General features: G+C 37.7%; 2 protein-coding genes across 3 annotated transcripts; one reads left to right on the top strand and one right to left on the bottom strand.

Moving 5' to 3' along the window:
* The first annotated feature begins 295 nt into the window (after positions 1-295).
* Positions 296-12,811, top strand: LOC109173710 (chromatin modification-related protein EAF1 B-like). Of its 2 annotated transcripts, none has more exons than XM_019322994.1 (23): positions 296-640; positions 1,781-1,980; positions 2,084-2,138; positions 2,224-2,321; positions 2,411-3,836; positions 3,947-4,066; positions 4,246-4,401; positions 4,619-4,810; positions 5,050-5,130; positions 5,699-5,756; positions 5,837-6,348; positions 6,462-6,515; positions 6,947-6,995; positions 7,088-7,284; positions 7,401-7,454; positions 7,533-7,613; positions 7,833-7,970; positions 8,040-8,156; positions 9,036-9,139; positions 9,245-9,463; positions 9,551-9,929; positions 10,518-12,086; positions 12,280-12,811. In XM_019322994.1, exons 2-22 carry the CDS (start codon positions 1,841-1,843, stop codon positions 12,000-12,002), a joined length of 5,715 nt encoding a protein of 1,904 aa, XP_019178539.1. In that variant the 5' UTR covers positions 296-640; positions 1,781-1,840; the 3' UTR covers positions 12,003-12,086; positions 12,280-12,811. The 2 variants fall into 2 exon arrangements, with proteins under 2 accessions (XP_019178539.1, XP_019178538.1); XM_019322993.1 differs by having other exon boundaries at positions 6,947-7,004.
* A 1,380-nt stretch (positions 12,812-14,191) lies between these two features.
* On the bottom strand, positions 14,192-17,380 carry LOC109173711. The gene is made up of 6 exons (XM_019322995.1): positions 16,944-17,380; positions 16,190-16,407; positions 15,750-15,926; positions 15,515-15,670; positions 14,961-15,237; positions 14,192-14,733 (listed from the first exon to the last, which is right to left on the bottom strand). The coding sequence occupies exons 1-6, from the start codon at positions 17,311-17,313 to the stop codon at positions 14,501-14,503; spliced, it is 1,431 nt and encodes a 476-aa protein (XP_019178540.1). The 5' UTR covers positions 17,314-17,380; the 3' UTR covers positions 14,192-14,500.
* Between the last annotated feature and the right edge of the window lie 1,646 nt (positions 17,381-19,026).

The raw sequence follows: 19,026 nt of genomic DNA, 5'->3' as shown, positions 1-19,026 counted from the left end.
TAAACAACTGTTATAGTGACTTGAAACCTTATGATTATCAAATTAACTGTTGGAATTGATTGAAGTTGCACCAATAATATCACATATTTGATCTTTCACATATATTTATGTTGATTGTTGATGATGATCCTATGACAAAAGTTATTCCAAAGTTGGGCTGGAAGACTTAGTAATATGGGCCCAAAAGTATCAGAGGTAAAAGGCTAAATAATTGCGGACACAAAAAAAAGGCCTTTCTGTCGTTGTCTGCATGCCCAGCCCAGTCACAGGCAAATGACGAATAGCAAACAAGCTTAGAGAGAGAAAAAACGGACTGTTTAGAGAGAGAAAGTTGGGGCAAACGAGCACGAAGACGAAGCAGGAAACCATTTTTACCAACACCGGGCACGCATATACATTTTCATATATTTTCTGTATATGCGCGCACTCCCATCCTATGTACATATAGCTCCTGGATTTCTCTAGGATATTGATACGCGTTCATGGCTTCATAGATGCTAGAGCAGATATTACCACCCACTTCAATTTGAGGTCCCTTTGCCACAAAAAAAAAAACAAACCCTAGAATCCAGAGGAACCTCCCAGGGCGACCCATTTCTATCCATAGCTTGCAATTCCTTCTTTATGTTTCACAATTCAGGTATCATTTTCGTGATTCAGCTCAGCAAACCCTAGAATTTGTTGCTCTGTTTATTTTTCTGCAAACCCTAGAATTTGGGGGCAGTGGCTCGAATTGCTCGTTAGGGTTTTCTTTCTCAGTTGTTGAATGCGAAATTGGGGATTGTTCCTTTAGGCTCGTGCATTTTTCTTAAATTGCTAGGAACTTTTGTGTCTTAGGTAATGCCATTTCTCATGGTTCCAAAATCAGAGACATAATTTAACGTTCTAACTATGTGCTGGTTTACGTTTTCACGGGAATCATGTTTGCTGGTGCTTTTTGTGTTAGGATTTTTATGCCTCACAGCTAATGCAAGTGGCATGCACTTAGCTCTGCACAGCGTGTTACAAAAATGTTTGCAAATTTCAAATATCCAATCCGTTTTGGCTTATGTATTTATTAATTGTTGCCTGCACCATATTTCCCAGCTGGCATTCACTTTTGAGTGTGACTTGATTTGGTAACCTGCTGCTTGAGGATTGAATGGTTGATATGCTATCTACAGTATAAATATGAACAAGCAATCAAAGCAATGCAGCATATCCCGAATCACATTGAACTGCTTTTTGTCCTGGATAGTATAATTAGTGTGTTTTGTATTTGAAAGATGCCATATTTTAAGTGTTGAGTATTCCATAAGTTGCATTTTTTGGATTGATTTCTTCAATGTTAAATGCGCTTTCTCTCTCTATTTTCATTTTTCCGAAGTATGTCCAGCTGCTCAACAGAAATCTCAATGTAATTGTGAAGTTATGAGTGTGCTCTTACTATCAATATTGGAGTTATCCATAGGAGCTAATTTTATAAAAAATCTTGCTTTAGAGCTTCTATTGTTTTTGTTTCCAGTAAATTGAATATAAATATTGTGTAAGATTTCTTTTTTTGTTCTGAACTCTAAGTTTAGGTTTCTTGTTCTGTTTCCATATTGCATTTCTTTTTTCTGTTTTATTATGAATAAAATTTCTATTTGATTGTTGCATTTTGAAAGTTTATAAGGGTACGCATCTTTTTTTTTTTTTTTTTTTTTTTTTTTTTTTTTTTTTTTTTTTTCCTTTTATGTGTTTTTTTTTAATCTCAGTATTTAAACAAATATTTTCTAATTAACAAGCTTTTTGCTATTAGGAATTTGAATTAATAAAACTTGTAAATGGGAGGCGAGTAGTTGTTGCTCTTAAGGTGGGAATGCATGGAAGCGCTACATGTGCTCTTGTAGTCAATGCCGAGGTTGATTTGATGGGAGGAGTTGTTGAAGGTGGAGTTGGTGGTGGTACCGAAACCGCTCCGTGGAGTGCAGCACTAGAGAAGGTTCAAGAAAAACTTAGGTAATGCTGCACTGCATTTTTTAGTGCTTATAATATTTTGATTTAAATTTATCCAATGATTTGCAGTTTATATGTTCTGACGCAAACAACTTGTTCATAACAGGCAGGAGTTTGATGTCAGAGATGAAAGCAGAAGACAGTTGGAATTTCTTGAGAAAGTATGCAGAAGTATTCTAATTCCACTTTTCAGTGTTTCTAGTTCCTTTACGGATCTTGTGAATGCTTTATTTATTCTCTCTGCAGGGTGGGGATCCACTAGAGTTCAAATATGGAAACGCTGCTTCGGTTAGTGTCCAATCCACCTCACCAACAGATCAACAACCTGATCAATTTGTGACTAGGTATTTTTCCAGGGTTGTATTAGTAGCCTGTGATCATCCCTATATTTTCTATTATTCTAGTAATCGTCTATTTTTAAATTTCATTGCAGTGAAGCAAAAGGTAGTTTTGCATTCACCGCATCACCTCATGGGGATTCTGTCGAAAGTATACGAAGACCTGGAGCCACTCTAATTTGTGAACCAAACAGTGCTGATAACCTTATGCTATTTGATGGTGAAAATGAATATGTTGAAGGTGAGCAACGTATATCTAGGAACCTTAGTAGGACTAGTACTGCTACGCCGGAGCAGTCAACCCGGATGGATGGAAATCAAAGTGCTAAGGAATTAGGAGATTCTGCAGCTTTTGAAGTTCCAAGAAAAGCATACAAGCGGCGTGTCAGGCCCCGGCCAAATCGTGATGGTGCTAGATCAAGCTCAAATGATGTCCTCACTTGTGTTGGACATGGATCTTTGCCTTCCCATAATGGCCTCAGTGATGCAAAAGGATTGGTGGTTGATGCAGAAAACATGGCTGTCCAAAATGGTACTGGGCTGCCAAATGGCGATGCAACTTGTAAAAATATACCTTCTGATAATCAAGTTGATTTGGAGTCTACTGGTGCGAAGGCTGCAGAGTCAACAACTGACTTGATGAAAGATGGTCAGCTTAATACATTGTCAGATTCTATTTTTTCTAAAGATCAAATAAATACCCAGCAAGATCAAGACTCGGCAGTTGTTGCCCAGGAAACTCCTATTGAGGTAGCACCTGTTGAACGTGAATCATTGACGGAAAAGGAGAAGATAGGCCTTGCAGGCCAGCTATGTGCGGATTCTGAAAAGATTGAAATCCTTTCTGGTTCGGGTCAGATAAATGGGTTCATTGGTGCAAAAGGTGAAAATAAAAGCATAGCAAACAATAATGCAGCATTGGTCACAAAGGGTTTAGAGTCCGAGTCATCTTGCACTCACCCCAACGTTAGTCTAGATGGAAATAATGACAGTGACATGTGTACTAATTTAAAAATTTTAGATTCTAATGGGAATACAAAGATACAATCCTCAGTGCCTGAAGGAGCATCAGTTACAGAAATTAAGGAAGTAAAAGAGAGCAAGGCTGATGATATCTGTCTTTCTATTAATGAAGGATGCAAGCCTATGCATGAGAATGACCAAGAGAATGAAATTGGACAAAAACCAATGGAAGGATTGGTTAGTAGTCATTCTGATCTCCAAACTAAGGTAAAAGATAAAATTCTCGTTGAAGGGAAGGAACCAGTTGGTCACACTTCATCAGAAACTGAGCTGAAATCGAGTGTTCCTGTAGGTGATAATTCTAACCCCCAAAATGACAACACTTGCGGTGTTGGCCTTCATGGATCCAATGATTCCGCTATTCCACAGCTAGCTGAAGCTTCTCCATTGGTTGCGGTTTCAACTGCTCCCTCTGAGGGACATCAATCTGGTGTCAATACAGAACTGCGTAGCGAAGCTGACGAAGACTCAATATTGGAAGAGGCACGGATTATAGAGGTTGCTTTTTTGAATTTCAAGACTAACATACATTTGTATTTTGTTTGATCCATGTAATTTTTTAGTTTTGACTTTTATGTTCTGAGTTTCTAATGTAATTCAATGAACAGGCAAAGCATAAGAGAATTGCTGAGTTGTCTGCTGTTACCTGCCCAATGGAGAATCGCCGGAGATCTCACTGGGATTATGTGCTTGAAGAGATGGCTTGGTTAGCAAATGATTTTGCACAGGTTGGGATGTTGTAATACATGCTTTGTTTAACATGTTCATCCTTTCTGATTGTGGAGGAATATATCCGAGCATATTTTTATCCGTGATTCATTTCTTCTTGGGAAGACTATTTAGTACATTTTTTTTTTCTTTTCAAATATAGCTTTTTACTAAGTTACAACAATATTGCTTCATACAGGAGCGTCTTTGGAAGATAACAGCTGCCTCTAAAATCTCTTACCATGCTGCTTTTACCTCACGGTTAAGATTTCAAGAGTGTAACAGCAGTAGGAAGCAAAAAACTGTAGCTCATACTTTGGCAAAACTTGTCATGGATTTCTGGCACTCAGTGAAGGTAAGACAAAGTTGCTATTTTTGTTTTTGTAGTGCTGATTTTTCTCTGATTTAGTTATCTTTTTTATTGAGAGGACAATTGCATTCTGCGTTTGCAGTAATAACATGTTGATATTGCTTTTGGTTGGTTGTGATTCTTGCTCATGCCCTATTTGCTCTTTTATGAAGATACTTCATTTTTTAAATGTTTTTTCCCCTGACATAAATGACTGTTGCAGGGTTCTACAGAGAAGCTGGATCTGCAATGCCCTAAAGAAGGTTTTGGTCTTGCTATCAAGGAATATGCTGTGAGATTTCTGAAGTATAATAGCACTGATGTTCCTCCTAGCCAGGCTGAAGTTCCTGCAACTGTAGAGAGGATATTTGATTCAGAAATTATAGACGTGCCCTGGGAAGACCATCTGACAGAAGTATGGATAACCCCTAGTGACTTTATTGTTATTATTATGTTACATTTCCCTCTGAACCCTACTTTTTTCCTTCTCTCTGTATTATAATCTTCAATTATGTTTCAATCTGATGATTGTAAGATAGCTCCTTTAATGGATGAGTGGATCATTTACTTTGAATTATTATAGTCTGTGTTATAACTTATAAGCTGTTTAGTTGCTTAATCCTTGCAAATTATCTTCATGTTACCTTCTTGCAGGAGAATCTCTTTTATACAGTTCCCCCCAGTGCAATTGAAATCTATAGAAAATCTATTGAATCTCATGTGCTACAGTGTGAGGTAATCATATTGACCTTGCCTTTTTCCTTTCATTTATTCATATTATTCTAAACAATAATATAGCAAATTGCTTGGATTATTTGACATACACATCATACTATCTTTGGCTTAGTTTTAGCTCCCTTCTGATTAATAAATAAACCGGAGGAGGACTGTTAGACATGGAATCAATTGGTTGTGATTCATGTGGTTGGCTATTAATGAATGGAATTTGTTTAGACCGATGAAAGGAATTTATTTATTTCTTCTTTAGCTCAACTAGTCATGTCCAAGGGTTCTCTGCTGATGATGGGGGTTAAACAAAGGACTGCATTTGCTTTAAAATGCTTGCATATAAATCTGGTCTGCAGACCATTGTTGTGAAGTTTTAATAATACACTCTTCACCCTTGGGAGGGCCTACAGAGTTATTACAAAAAATAACCAATGAGTATCACCATAAAATGATGACCATGAGACAGTTTCCTTTCTATTCCCTGCCAGTTGATAGTTTTTTATTGGAGTGCAAGCTCATATATTCTTATGTGGTTGGTTTTTCTCATTGTTACTGTACCATTACCTTCTTTCAGAAAGTTGGCAGTAGCATGCAAGAGGAGCTTGAGATGCCTGGATGTGAGGCTGTTGCAGGTTTATTTTTGAAAATCATTACTTTTTGTTTTTTGTATTTAGTCTGTTTGCTTGACTTGAGTCCTCTTCCTTTTTGGCAGACTTGGGGTCTCAAGATTATTTATATGAAGAGGATGAAGGGGAAACAAGCACATATAATCTGTCAGTTGCCTTTGAAGGTAGCAACTCTTCAAGATTTGCCCAGAGGAAGCGTAAAATCCAGATACGTACAAATAGTGGAAGATCATTTGATAATGGTGCTGACTTGTCATTTACGCACGGCATGGAAAATAAAATAGTGAACCAACAATCCATGCTTCAGGCAAAACGGCCTGCCAGCAGTCTTAATGTGTGTTTTCCAACAAAACGTGTACGGACTGGCTCAAGGCAAAGAGTTTTGAGTCCTTTTATTGGTGGAACATCAGGTCTTCAGCTGCCTATCAAGACAGATGCTTCAAGTGGCGAAACCAGTTCATTTCAAGATGATCAGAGTACTTTGCATGGTGGATCACACATGCCTAACACTTTAGAAGTTGAATCTGTAGTGGACTTTGAAAAGCAACTACAGTTTGACTCTGCTGAAGTATCAACTAAACCTAAAAAGAAGAAAAAGGTAGAGTTTTTGGAGTTTGATAACATTATTCCACAGACTAGTAACTGCTATTTGAAAAATCTGTTTTTTGTCTTTTGAGGTTACCTAGTGTTCATTTCATTTGCTCTTTGCAGAATTCTTCATATGAACAGAGATGGCAGGATGATTCTAATTTTCAAAATGAGCAGGTGCTTTTACTCCTCTTTCCTTTGCTTTCTTTACGATCTTTTTATGAACATATGCCCTTAATTCAGAGTTGATAATCAATATACAGATCGGGATCTCTTCTTGCATCTTTTGGCGTGTTCTTCACTTTTTTTTGAACCACCCATGCCCAAATCATTTTTGTGTATCTCTACTTCCATATGTGGGAAACAATATGATCTCTTAAGATATCTTTAGGAGTGCTATCAATGTGGAAATTGGTAGAAGAAGCATATTGCATGTCTAGTTTCCTTATTGTTTCTTTCTCTGAATGTTGCATTTGAAAGTTAATTTTTACTTAAAGCTTGTTATGGACTTATGGTATCTTTGCCTGAATTGATATACAACAGTTGATACATATAGTTCATTTAAAATTTCCAAAATAGGTGTTCAATTACTTTGTTTTCAATTTCAGAGAGAGAATTCCAAAAAGAGGCTGGAGGGTCATCAAATTGAATCCAATGGTAGCAGCGGTAATCTTTTTAAACAAATTTCTTAAGATCTTGATATAGACTCTGGCTCTTCTTGTGGCTTAAACACTGACACTCTTTTGAAGGTCTGTTTGGTCTGCACATTCCAAAGAAGCCAAAGATTTTGCGGCCATCACTGGAAAATTCTTTTGATAATATGTCTCCTGTTACGGGATCCATTCTGTCTCCCGCAGCATCCCAAATGAGTAATATGTCTAACCCCAATAAAATTATGAAAGTGCTTAGTAGCCGTGACCGCAATAGGAAGGGTAAAAATTTGAAGGTAAAAAGACAGATACCTGATTCTTTTTATCTACTTTTTCGTTTTTACCTTCAATATCAGTTCAAGCATGTTATTCTTGAAGAAACTTGTATTCAGATAATTATTATGCTTCTCAGAGCCCTGCTGGACACCTCATTTCGGGAAGTCAATGGTCGTTATTTGAGGACCAGGTAGAATTTATTAGCATTCGTTAACTGTACTCTGTGGTCCCTGAAGGCATCCTTTGACTGAACTGAATTTAATGTCAGGCACTTGTTGTTTTGGTGCATGACATGGGTCCAAATTGGGAGCTTGTAAGTGATGCTATCAACAGCACTTTGCAATTTAAGGTAAGCACATCTGAGGTGGTTTGTAACGATTTCATTTATTTTAAATATTTAGTCTTGTAGCAGTTGGTTGTACATTTTCTTTATTTGTTGCTGCATTATTGTCCCATGTTGAAGTGCCCGCTTCCCTCTGCCTACAGATGAGGCTATTTTATTTTTCATTTTTTCCCTCTCTTTCTCTTCTCCTTTGCATAATCTGACTGCTGATTAAAATGTATGCAGTGTATATATCGCAAACCTAAGGAATGCAAAGACCGGCATAAAATATTAATGGACAAAACTAATGGTGATGCAGCCGATAGTGCTGAAGATTCAGGATCTTCTCAGCCTTATCCTTCAACATTACCTGGCATTCCTAAGGTAATTCTTTATTGTCATTTGATCACTTTCATATGCTAGTTTGTGTCATATAAAATATATACCATGCAGGGGAGTGCCAGACAATTGTTTCAGCGTTTGAAGGGCCCAATGGAAGAGGATACCCTCAAATCTCATTTTGACAAAATTATCATGATAGGGCAAAAGTATCAGTTTCATAAGACTCAGGTATGCTTTGTCCAGGCATGTTTGAAATGTGTCCACTTTAAAAGCAAATATTCAAATTTAAAAATGGCTGATTTGTCAATGATTTGCGCATTGGGTCTTGGCCATAAAATTTCCACATATTTTGCATTAAATTTAGGGGTTACAACCTTCGACAAATGAATTTCTTCCTGTAGGGGTCTATAAAAAGAGGGGTATGTTTTGTTAGTCACTTAGTCCTTTGAGAACAAAAGGATGTGGTGTATGGTTGAGAACTTTTCCTCATTCATAATTGGATTTCAAAAGTAAATTAAACGAGCGCTTGCAAGAAATTAAAATCACCATTTTGTTTGCTCCCATACAGTGGACATCCTATCTTATATAGCTTGAAACTGAAGACTGTTTATCTTTTTGTTTATAGCGGGTAAGTAGGTTCCTAGATAGTTATTATATGACTTCACAAAGGGAGGTCTCAAGTCTGAATCCCTTTCATGCCCCCTTGTGACCAATTCTAGGCTTTAGCCTACTTCTCTGGCACCAGGGGTATGGGGTGGTGGACTGGTGGCATGGACCTATGGGTTTAGGAATTGCCACCAAAGGCAGTAGATGTGGAGTCATTTCCTATATTACCAATAAAGATAGATTTTAGTTTGATGCTACCAATTAAGAATGTTCGTTGCTGTAATTGTATAGTAAATGCTGTTACTGTGCTATTGAAGGGGTTTATGGGAGCATATGAACTTTAAACAGTGATTAACATTCCAAATTGAATCTAGTTGATGCTCAACCGTTGTAAAACAATACACTTGAAATTTAACTCTTGTTTGGTCTCTGTTTTCTTTGTAACTTCCTTAATTTTATTGTGACTGATGTCCTGTCCCGCCTCTCTTCTTTGTGATTAAGGGTGATAACCGTGACCCAAAGCATCTTCAGCAACCTCACAGTTCTCATGCAAATGCTCTAGCCGAAGTTATGCCAAATAAAATGAATGGACTGTCAGTTTTAACGTAAGATCTAGATTATCTGCATTTTGTGCACTAGTGAGGTTTACCCTCCAATTTAGATATTGACTCTTTGTTTTTTCCCTTTTCACCTTTATTTGATTACTGAAGGCCACTGGATTTGTGTGATGCAAGTCCACCTAGTTCGGACATTGTTTCCCCTGGATACCAAGGTCCGCCGCATTCAAGTGCATTAGCTAATTCCAACCCCGCCCTTCTCGGGCCAGCAGTGACTGCTCCTGGTGCAAATTCTGCACTGCAAGCGCCTTCAAATGTGATGGTTGGAAATAACTTTTCTTCATCTTCAAATCCGTTAAATGCAACTGTCAGGTAATGCTCAATTGTTTTTTATTTTTTTATTTTCTGGCTTCAGTTTTGACCTCTAGATGGTATCTCAATGAGGTATTTTATTACCAGGGATGGTAGATATGCTGTTTCGAGATCGGCATCTGTACCATTCACTGAACAGCAGAGAATGCACCCTTATAACCGAATGCTGCCTGGTAGAAACATACATCAATCCAATTCATCTACTCCTGGTGGGTTTCCAGGGGCTAATCCTGGTGTCCGTATGGTACCTGGTGGAAATGGCGTTGGTATAATGTGTGGCACTAATAGAAGTATGCCTGTGAGGCCTGGCTATCAGGGAATTTCCCCATCATCTATGTTGAATTCTGGGAGCATGGTTTCCTCTGGTATGGTACCAATGCCTAACTCTGTAAATATGCACTCTGGAATTGGCTCTAATCAAGGGAACTCGATGTTGAGACCTCATGATACTTTGAATATGATGCAGGTTAGTCATTGTCATTTTCTGTTTCATATTCTTCTGATACCAAGTTCATTGGGAGGGCTCTGCTTTCTTTTGTGTATTTAATCTATAAGCACTCAACAGTCAAAAACTTATATGAGCATAGTTACAGTTTTAATCAATGCTAATAGAGTCCTAAATGTTGTGATTTGGGGGGTGTTTGATTCAAATATTGGAATTGGTATTGGAATTAGAATCAAATACAGAAATTAGAATGAGTTATGCTAAAAGTCACTCTATGTTTGGTATTAAATAGGAATCGGAATCAAAATAAATAAATATATAAAATATATTCAAATTCCATACTTAATGCATGGAGGATGATTTTTATTTTTATTTTCTTATTATTGATTATTGATTCTAATAATCAAAAGTAGGGGGAGGGGGTGGGGAATGACTTCTATTATTACTACTGGTTTTGAATCCAATAATGAGGTAGCGAAAATAAGCAAACACATGGGGGACCAAATGGCACAGTTTTTTTTTTTTTTTTTTTTTTTTTCATCAATAGTTTTCATTAGACTTCATTCGAAATGCAGTAAATAACTCGATATTCTTACGTATTTCTTACAGCCTACCCAAAATCAGGACTCTCAGAGGCAGATGATGGTTCCTGAGCATCAGATGCAGGTATCACCAGGTAACAGCCAATATGGGGGGTTGAATTCCTCTTACACCAACCAGACTGCCTCTCCACCTGCTTCGTCATACCCCGTTAATCAGCAGTCACATCCTATGTCCGCACAACAGCCTCATGTGCTTGCCTCTCATCATGCTCATCTTCAAGGATCAAATAACGCCACTAACCCACAGAAACAAGCTCTTATGCAGTTTGCAAAAGATAGGCAGTATCAGCAGCGACTTTTGCAACAGCAGTTTGGTACATCAAGTCCTTTGATGCCACCTATACAGCAGCACCAACTTCCTGTATCATCTCCATCCCAAATTACATCACAATCTTCTCCGCCTGCATCACTTTCTCCTATGCCATCTACTTCCTCAATGACTTCAGTGCCACAGCATCAGCTAAAACATCCAATATCACCTCATGGACTGGGCCGGGGTGCTCAAAGTGGGGGCAATGGCTCGACTAATCAGGCAAGTAAACAACGGCCTCGACAGACACATGCGCAACAGCAACAGCTCCAACAGAGTAGCAGGAGTCACCTTCAGCAACGGAAACAACTGCAGCCACAACAGCAAGCTAAACTTTTGCAGGGTGCAGGGAGAGGGAGCATGATGGCAAACCAGAACATGCCGATTGATCCATCCCTGATGAACGGAATTAATACAAGTTCGGGGAATCTAGCTGAAGAAAAGGTAGATCAGGTGACACAGCCTATGCAAACTCAGGGATTATATCCTCGGTCGAATCTAAACCCTGTTCAACCTACAAAACCTTCAGCACCTCATACTAATACTCAGATGCCTCAATCTCAGCAGAAGATGTATTCTGTCAAAATTGCTTCAAAAACAGAATCTCTTCAGCAGACACCCTCTCATTCTGAAGATGTGAACCATGGTCATGGTCCGCCAACTTCCTTGGGCTCAGCATTGTCTTCTTCCCATCAGCCTCGGCTGCCGGCACAGAAAAACTTAATGAATCAAAGTCAACCCAATTCCCAGAGAGTGATGCAGCCTACTGGGTGCAATTCTTCTCTTGGGGGTACAATGAAGGCAGCACCTCGAGAATGCAGCAATACAGCTACTGTGCCGTCAACCATTGTTCCTGCCAATGTTTCCCAATGGAAGGGTGCAGAACCATTATTTGATTCTGCTGGGGCCCAGACTCAACCAAGTAATCCTGCTGGTAGTGAGCTTAGTTCTCAAGTAGGCGTAGGCCAGGGGTTAAACCAGAGACGACCCTCTGGCATCTTGTCCTCTGAGGGGCATGATGTCAGTGTGCCATTGCAGCAGCAGCAGCAGCCACACTCTCCGTTGCATGAACCCCAGCAACAGCAGCTGCCATCACTAAAAAAGTCTTTGCAGCCGCAACAGGTTCTGCAAGCTGGGAATAACAGTTTTTATGCTCATCCAAGCATCTCTGGACCAGATTGAAGAGCCGTCAACAGATGTGAGGGTAATCAGTGGTGGTTGGCATACCCTGTTGGGATCAGCATGCTCCGAAGTCACAGTGTACAGGTGATCATCTCTCTCATTTATATTTGACATTATATGTCAATTCTTTACCTATGGTTAGTGTTTGACTGGTATTCCCTCTAAATGTTAAATGAAACAGTAGTATGATTCACCTTGCATGCTTGATAGTTGTGTTGTCACATTTTCTTGTACAGAAGTGTATAGTTTGCTGAGTGTTGCTCATTGGTGTGTGCAGAAGAAGTCATTCACAGGTGGTAATTTGAGATTTTGCTGGAGTCAAAAGGGATGCTGACGGCCTAAAATTTTGGGTTTTGTATATTATTTGCCCTAGATCCGATTCGATCCTCTCCTCTCCTCTCCTCTCCTCAAGAAGATAGTGCCAGACATAGGAGTTATGTGTACAGGTCTTTGTTGTATTTCTCTTGCTTTGATGCCATTTTAGATCCCCTTAATCCAATCCTTGGTTCCCCACTTCATGTGTGGGAGCCCCAATTTGTTTGCCCCCTTCCGTAGTTCAACCCTTGTATTTTATTGCTCTATATATTATTGTGTCAAAAGGGATAGCAGCAGTCATTTTTATAGCCAAAGGCTGTGGGGAATTTTGTGAATATTAGTGTTGTAGTCTAGTCTAGAATTATAATATGATTAGCAGTGTATCCGCAAAGCGATGACTGCCTGCCTTCCCTCAGGACCCCGGTCCCCTGCTGCATTTCTTGTAAATTATCTTTTCCATCTCCAGTAACATTATTTTTCAATATCTGCGTCAACTTTTATTGGGCTATTTACATTTGTGCATCTTCACAAGGTTTATTATAGGAAGGAGACTTCCGTGGTAAATAGAAGTTGCACTGTTTTAAGTTTTATCATAATCAGTGTTGCAAAAATCGTGCTTAGGCGCTAGGCGGCCCCCGGTTGCCGCGAGGAAGGCCGAAATCGGCCTCCCCGCAACCGGCCAGCCGGTTCTGCCGATTTTATTTTGTTTTATTTTATTTTATTGGTTTAGGGTTTAAAATTTTGTTGAGGCATAGCTTTTGATCTGTTTTGGACAATTTTTTTTCTTCAAATTGCGTATTTTTTTGAGATCTATACACCGCAAACATCTAAAGGCGGTTTGGCCTTCTATTTTTTCTTTTGTTCTTAATTTTAGTTTTTTTATTTATTTAGATGATTTCAGCAATATTTTAAACTACTTTATAACCACTTAAATAAATTGTTTGCAAGAAAAAACTAGAGGAACTTTGTGTTATATTAGTGAATTTTACTCCGTATAATTTTGTAGTTTAATTTTTTATTTTTAAATAAATTTTTTTTTTAAAAATAAAAAATAAAAAATCGCCACCTAGGTGCCCCCTTGGCGCCTAGGGGAGGGGTCGCCTAACATGTTCTGCAACATTGATCATAATAAACTTTATATATAGGTCAAATAATGCACAGTACATACAATTTAGAGCATCCCCAATAAGAAATTTTAAAAAAGATATTTTTTTTGCAGTTTTTACATCCAGGTGGAAAAGAGAGAATATCGAGTTCTTCCTGCAAGATTTGATTATTTTGTAGGATTTACTGTACCACGAAAAAACAATAACTTTCTCATCAGTTGCACATAAAGTAACTGAAAAGTTTAAAGATAGAGAGAATTGTAATTTTCAGCTTGTTTGGACAATTGTTATTTCCGTTCCTAATTGTTGCCTATATTCATATAACTCCTATGTAGGTCGGTTCTTTTTGTCCCCAACTATTTAGTAATTGCAATTTTCCTTAATAATTATTGTACAAATTACAAGATATCTAACAATTATTCAAGAACTAAAGATAAAAAAATACTCTCTTGTTTGGTTGGGTTAAGAGTTATTTTTAATTCAATTTTTTATAATATTAAATTTAGTATTAGTATATAAAATTTATATATTTAGAAAGTACTATTAAATATAACAAAATTAATTTAAATAAAAAAATACTTAAGAAAATTTAATTTGATCAATAAATAATACGGAGTAAATAAGACAAGTAAAATGAGAAGACAGAGAGACTAACAATTATTTAAAAACTAGGGATGAAAAGAGTAACTTTAATAAAAGTTTAAGGATGAAATACAAATACATTCAACTAATAGGGACAAATTAACAATTACATAATAAATCAGAGTCAGATGCAATTTTACCTTGAAAGGTATATATAGGCGATAATGAAGTCAAATCTCTATAGCAAATTTGAGTTGGGATTCAACTCGGTATTACATGTATACACCCATGAAGACATACATACAATCAAAATGAATACAAACAGAGGGCTCAATTGGGCATCCTAATCCATATGCATAACTCAATAGGTAAGCATATAACCTAAATCAATATTAAGTGGATGGATAAGAATGAAAGCAATAGCCCTCATGAATGTTGCAATATTACTACTACGAGGTAGAAAACAGATTTAAGAATAGCTGTGAGCACAAGTAATCAGTTTGTTAGGGGTTTTGCCTTGCGAACATGACCGATGCTATTTACAAGATCCTTCCGGGTGCAAACAGGGAACATATTTATATTCTTAAACACTTTGAAACGCCATAGAACATATGGAAAACTTAGCTGATCACGTGATGTGAAGCGAACTACCTCATTAAACCAGAGGCACATGAGGAGATTAGTTGATGGATTGTGTTCCCGGACTATAATTGAGGCCTCAGAAAGAGCTGCACAAATTACGCAGAGTAACTGGTTAGTAAAAGAAGGAAGATATATATAGCAAGATAGAAACAAATATGGTTCAAAAGATATTATGGGTAATACATAAAGACCCTCATTCATAGTGTGATTTAGATAATTAGATTCATAATATTGCTTTTTAATTCTGATACAATTGCTAATATCATCACCTACTGCATAGTCCACCTATGAAATACAAGGAGTGAAAGCATACCCTTCTTTCCATTGAATCTCTTATCCTCGGGGAGGCCATCCTTGCGATACTGAGTTATTTGTACCTCCACCTCCTCCGGGGTGGCCTTGTTTTTTTTGACAACAGCCTTTGCCTCATCATATACGCTACTGCGAGCTCCATGTTCTGAAATTGCCAGTACAGAATTTGAACGCCAGAGTAGGGCTTCAAACACACCCAAGGGATCCCTCCTAAACTGGGATTTTGAGTCTACCCAAATGGAATATCTAGCATTTGGAAAGAGCCGATGGGGCAACATCTGATTAATACAGAAATTAAGTAAATTCTCACAATTCATGTAACAGATGGAAACTATTCAATTATCAGGCATCCATGTACTTACACTAACGGAAACAAATCAAGCTACACATACAATTTGCAGCAAAAGAACAGATTATATACAAGACACATGCACTAGGATTGGAATAGCTGAGTTGCCTTATAGTTGGCTTTTCACTTCACTAATAAAAATAAAAATTGACTACAGATTCAAAGAAGAAAGCATAAAGAAATTGGCAACACAAGTCACAAAATACCTTTGGGATTTTTCCATTCAACCTTTGGTCACTAAAAGGTAGATCCTTGACTAGGATAATGCGCCACTTTCCAATATAATTGTCATCACCAACAATACGACCCTCTGCTAGTTGTGTTGCAAGAGTAATATTATCCCAAAATGCCACATAGCAAACCTGCATACATTAATGCCATAACTGCATTAGAAATAAACATACTCATATCAGAAGTCAATAACAAGTCTTTGAAAGGAACCTTCTTGAGAGATGACTCTGACATTCCTATTGGTTGGTAAAGATTATCTCCACCGCCAAATGCACATGTTGACACCACGGATTTGCAAGATTGCATATACTCTTTGTCTTCATCAGAAATCTTGAACCCTCCTGCCTCACTGTAAAAGCCACAGTTGACAACAGCTGTTTCACTTACCTGAGACATTAAATAACATTAAGATACCAGCTTTCGTAAGGACTGGTTTTCATTGGCACAAATACCTACTAACTGCCAGTAAAAAAGTACACCTGTTTTGGTGCAGGATGAACTTTAAGAGATCAATAAACATATATCTGAAAGCATTCAAGTTTTAATGCATTTCGAAAATTTTCCAGTATGATATAAGCCTCTGAAGATAGCCAAATGAACAATACAAGTGAACCTAATCCAGATGAAGACATCAATATGCAACTTCTAACCTTAAAGCTTTCTTCCCTTTGCTCAAGTGATTGGCTTCCTGTGAATAAGTTAAATCTTGTTGAGTCAGAGAATTGTTGAAGTAGTGTCAAGTTCCCTTCAACAGGGTGTTCATTAGCATCTGATTTGTATACTATGCTTTGAACAGGTTTAGTATGTGCATCTCCAATTGGAAAATCCAGTTTCTCAAGTTCTTCAGGAGGTAAGAGATCCAAGCAACCTAAAACAATTCATAGTACAAATGAGTATAAAACATGAAACAATACATCCATAAAAAGTGCTATGCTTATCAGTTTATTCCTTTTAAATGGAAACTTCTGACTCATGCAAGCAGTGGATAAAATTGAATACTATAAATTACTGATTTTACTGATGAAAGTTTGGAGGTCATTTTTATTGGAGAAATGAGTACGGATGGATTATGGGCTATAAACTAAGGAACTTATTTCCATAAGAATTAGCTAAATAGCAATCATTGTAAAGGAGATCTGTATTATCCCACTAAAAGGCTGCTTCAGAGATAGCAAAATTAGTTCGAAGCATTCCTCATTTCACCAAAAACCGAAGTTTCTCAAACTTAGAATACAATTTGTGAATTTAAAACACCTACATACACAAGAAGTTTAATTTCTGAAGAGAAATAGAAAATGACGTAATTAGTGAAAATAGTAACAACTTCAAACTAAAATTACCAATAATTTGAATGATGCAAAAGAGCGACGAAGAAACTACTGAAATACTTTAGGCGAAACTCACGTTCTCTAACTCCACCGCGAACATGAGTTACTGGATCAAGGCGATTCAAATTTCCCGGGGGTTTTCCCACTACTACGGTATCGACCGATTTCTTCCGAGGCAGATGATCCGAATTTCTAACCTGAGGACTGGATTTTCCACCGATACGAGACGCCTCAAAGAGGAGAAGTCCAAGAGCTAGAAGGAAAAGCAGGACGGGCCACCACCTTAGAAGCAGCTGGATGACTCGTCGAGTGAACTCGGTCTTGCCGCGAACGCCATGTTTCTTGCGCTTCCTTCGCACTCGTGCCCTAATTCTCCCGGCGAGCTCGTCAGACTCGTCATCGGAAACTGTAATTGAGATGCCATTGTTGTACATCGACGAAGCCATTTTCTAGAAGAATAGAGCTCAGAGGCGTGATAGTCTCATAGATGCGACAGACAGTGACTCTGTGAGGAACAAGTTTTAAGATTTGGGCCTGATGCTTGCTACTTTTATGGGCTAAATGGGCCCACTTCTCAATTTAATTTGGGCCTAATTTTTTAAAATTTGGGCCCAAATTTATATATGACCATTTGTATTAAAATTGAATTTGTCCTTTTTCTTTTTTTTTTGGCCAATCATTATTCCATGGACCATGGTCAATGTGTGAACCATAAATAAAAAGTACATTTTTAATATAGTAAAAGTACATTATTTGTATACATAAAGTACATTATTTGAAAATATATAATTTTTTTTATATATATATTGTCAAATAATGTACATTCAATTGCATATCTGGTCCACACGATAATTTTCCTTTTTCCCTTATACTTCGGAAGTGTGATAGAGATGAGTTTTGGTTCAAAACTACTGTTTGAAAATGGTAAAACTGACCTTATGAATGGAGTAACATATATGGAGAGAGCTAATTTTGATTAAATTTGAGTTGAAAAAAATTTATAATATATGAAAAATGTTAAAAGTGTCAATTGTATCTGGTACAACTATAAGTGAATGTAAACAATTTTGAATTTGTATTGGATGCAATGGGAACATTGTTCCTAATATATTACCTAGTAGGCACCAAACTGATCAATTCTATAATATACATAAAAAGAGGGTTTTTTTTTTTTTTTTTTTTGAAAATAAACTGCAAATTCATTAATGTAACTCAGTAGACAATACATCAAACAGAAAACTAGGCAAGATGAAAATCCATTCCCTAAAACCAACAATGAATACAGCTTCCCAAGCCAACATATAAGTTGCCTTGTTCGCGAATCACTTAACATACATAAAGCTAAGATTTGAGAACTCATTAGCTAATTTCCTGATATCCTCAAGAATAAGACAAAAGAGGAATTGCAAGTAAAATTCCTCGGGCCCTGAATCACTAAAAGGGCATCGAATTCAACTTGAACTCATAAACTCCAAGTGTCTTCTCCTCCATGCCTCCAAAAACACTCTTGGCTTCCTCCATGATTTACTGAGTGAGGGGAATTGTTGTTGTTCCATAAAGAGAGGTATTACTTACCACCAAGTTACACCTCAACCATTTCAAATCAAATAGAAACTGCAGTCTGCAGATCTTATACAATGTACACAATTCAAAGTAATATAATCATCTTCTAAAATGGTTGAAACAAATTCAGAGGCCATCATTCAATCCATTGGATGCCATGGTCTAAGAATCTCACAAAAACTACACAATTGCATGATGAAATTGGACTCAATCTAGCCTAGCAGTCTTGCCCCTTTGCCTCCATCAGAACAAAAGTTTGCTTCTCTTCTCTATGTATGTGCCTAATGTGACAACTCAAATTTCTACCTAACAGTTCCCAAATAGCAACAATAATGTGCAAGTACGGGTCTAAGCCACTCCCCTCTCGTCCAACCTTGATGCAGGTGAAAGAGGATGAGAATCACTTGCCCGCACGAGCTTGGATCAATGGTTTAGTACACAGTATTTGGGAGAAAAAGACCAAGGTTCGAACCTCAGCGGTGGCAGTATGGGGGTTATGCCCAAAGTGAACAAGTCCCTTGTGCGCACCGCACCGGCATTTGGCCCGGTTTGTCGAGCCATTGAGTGACCGTGATTTACATCCTCCCAAATGCTCT

Source organism: Ipomoea nil, unplaced genomic scaffold (assembly GCF_001879475.1).
Source record: "Ipomoea nil cultivar Tokyo-kokei standard unplaced genomic scaffold, Asagao_1.1 scaffold0482, whole genome shotgun sequence".
Taxonomy (NCBI): domain Eukaryota; kingdom Viridiplantae; phylum Streptophyta; class Magnoliopsida; order Solanales; family Convolvulaceae; genus Ipomoea; species Ipomoea nil.
This window is presented reverse-complemented; position numbering and strand designations above follow the sequence as displayed.

What these genes read in the sequence shown, in the direction of transcription:
- LOC109173710 (XM_019322993.1), top strand. Translation starts at nt 1,841, where the DNA reads ATGCATGGAAGCGCTACATGTGCTCTTGTAGTCAATGCCGAGGTTGAT. An exon ending in CTAATTTTCAAAATGAGCAG is followed by an intron (nt 6,516 to 6,946) that starts GTGCTTTTACTC and finishes TTTCAATTTCAG; the next exon opens with AGAGAGAATTCCAAAAAGAG. An exon ending in GGAAGGGTAAAAATTTGAAG is followed by an intron (nt 7,285 to 7,400) that starts GTAAAAAGACAG and finishes TATGCTTCTCAG; the next exon opens with AGCCCTGCTGGACACCTCAT.
- LOC109173711 (XM_019322995.1), bottom strand. Translation starts at nt 17,313, where the DNA reads ATGGCTTCGTCGATGTACAACAATGGCATCTCAATTACAGTTTCCGAT. An exon ending in CAGAGTCATCTCTCAAGAAG is followed by an intron (nt 15,671 to 15,749) that starts GTTCCTTTCAAA and finishes TAATGTATGCAG; the next exon opens with GTTTGCTATGTGGCATTTTG. An exon ending in GAGATTCAATGGAAAGAAGG is followed by an intron (nt 14,734 to 14,960) that starts GTATGCTTTCAC and finishes TAATTTGTGCAG; the next exon opens with CTCTTTCTGAGGCCTCAATT.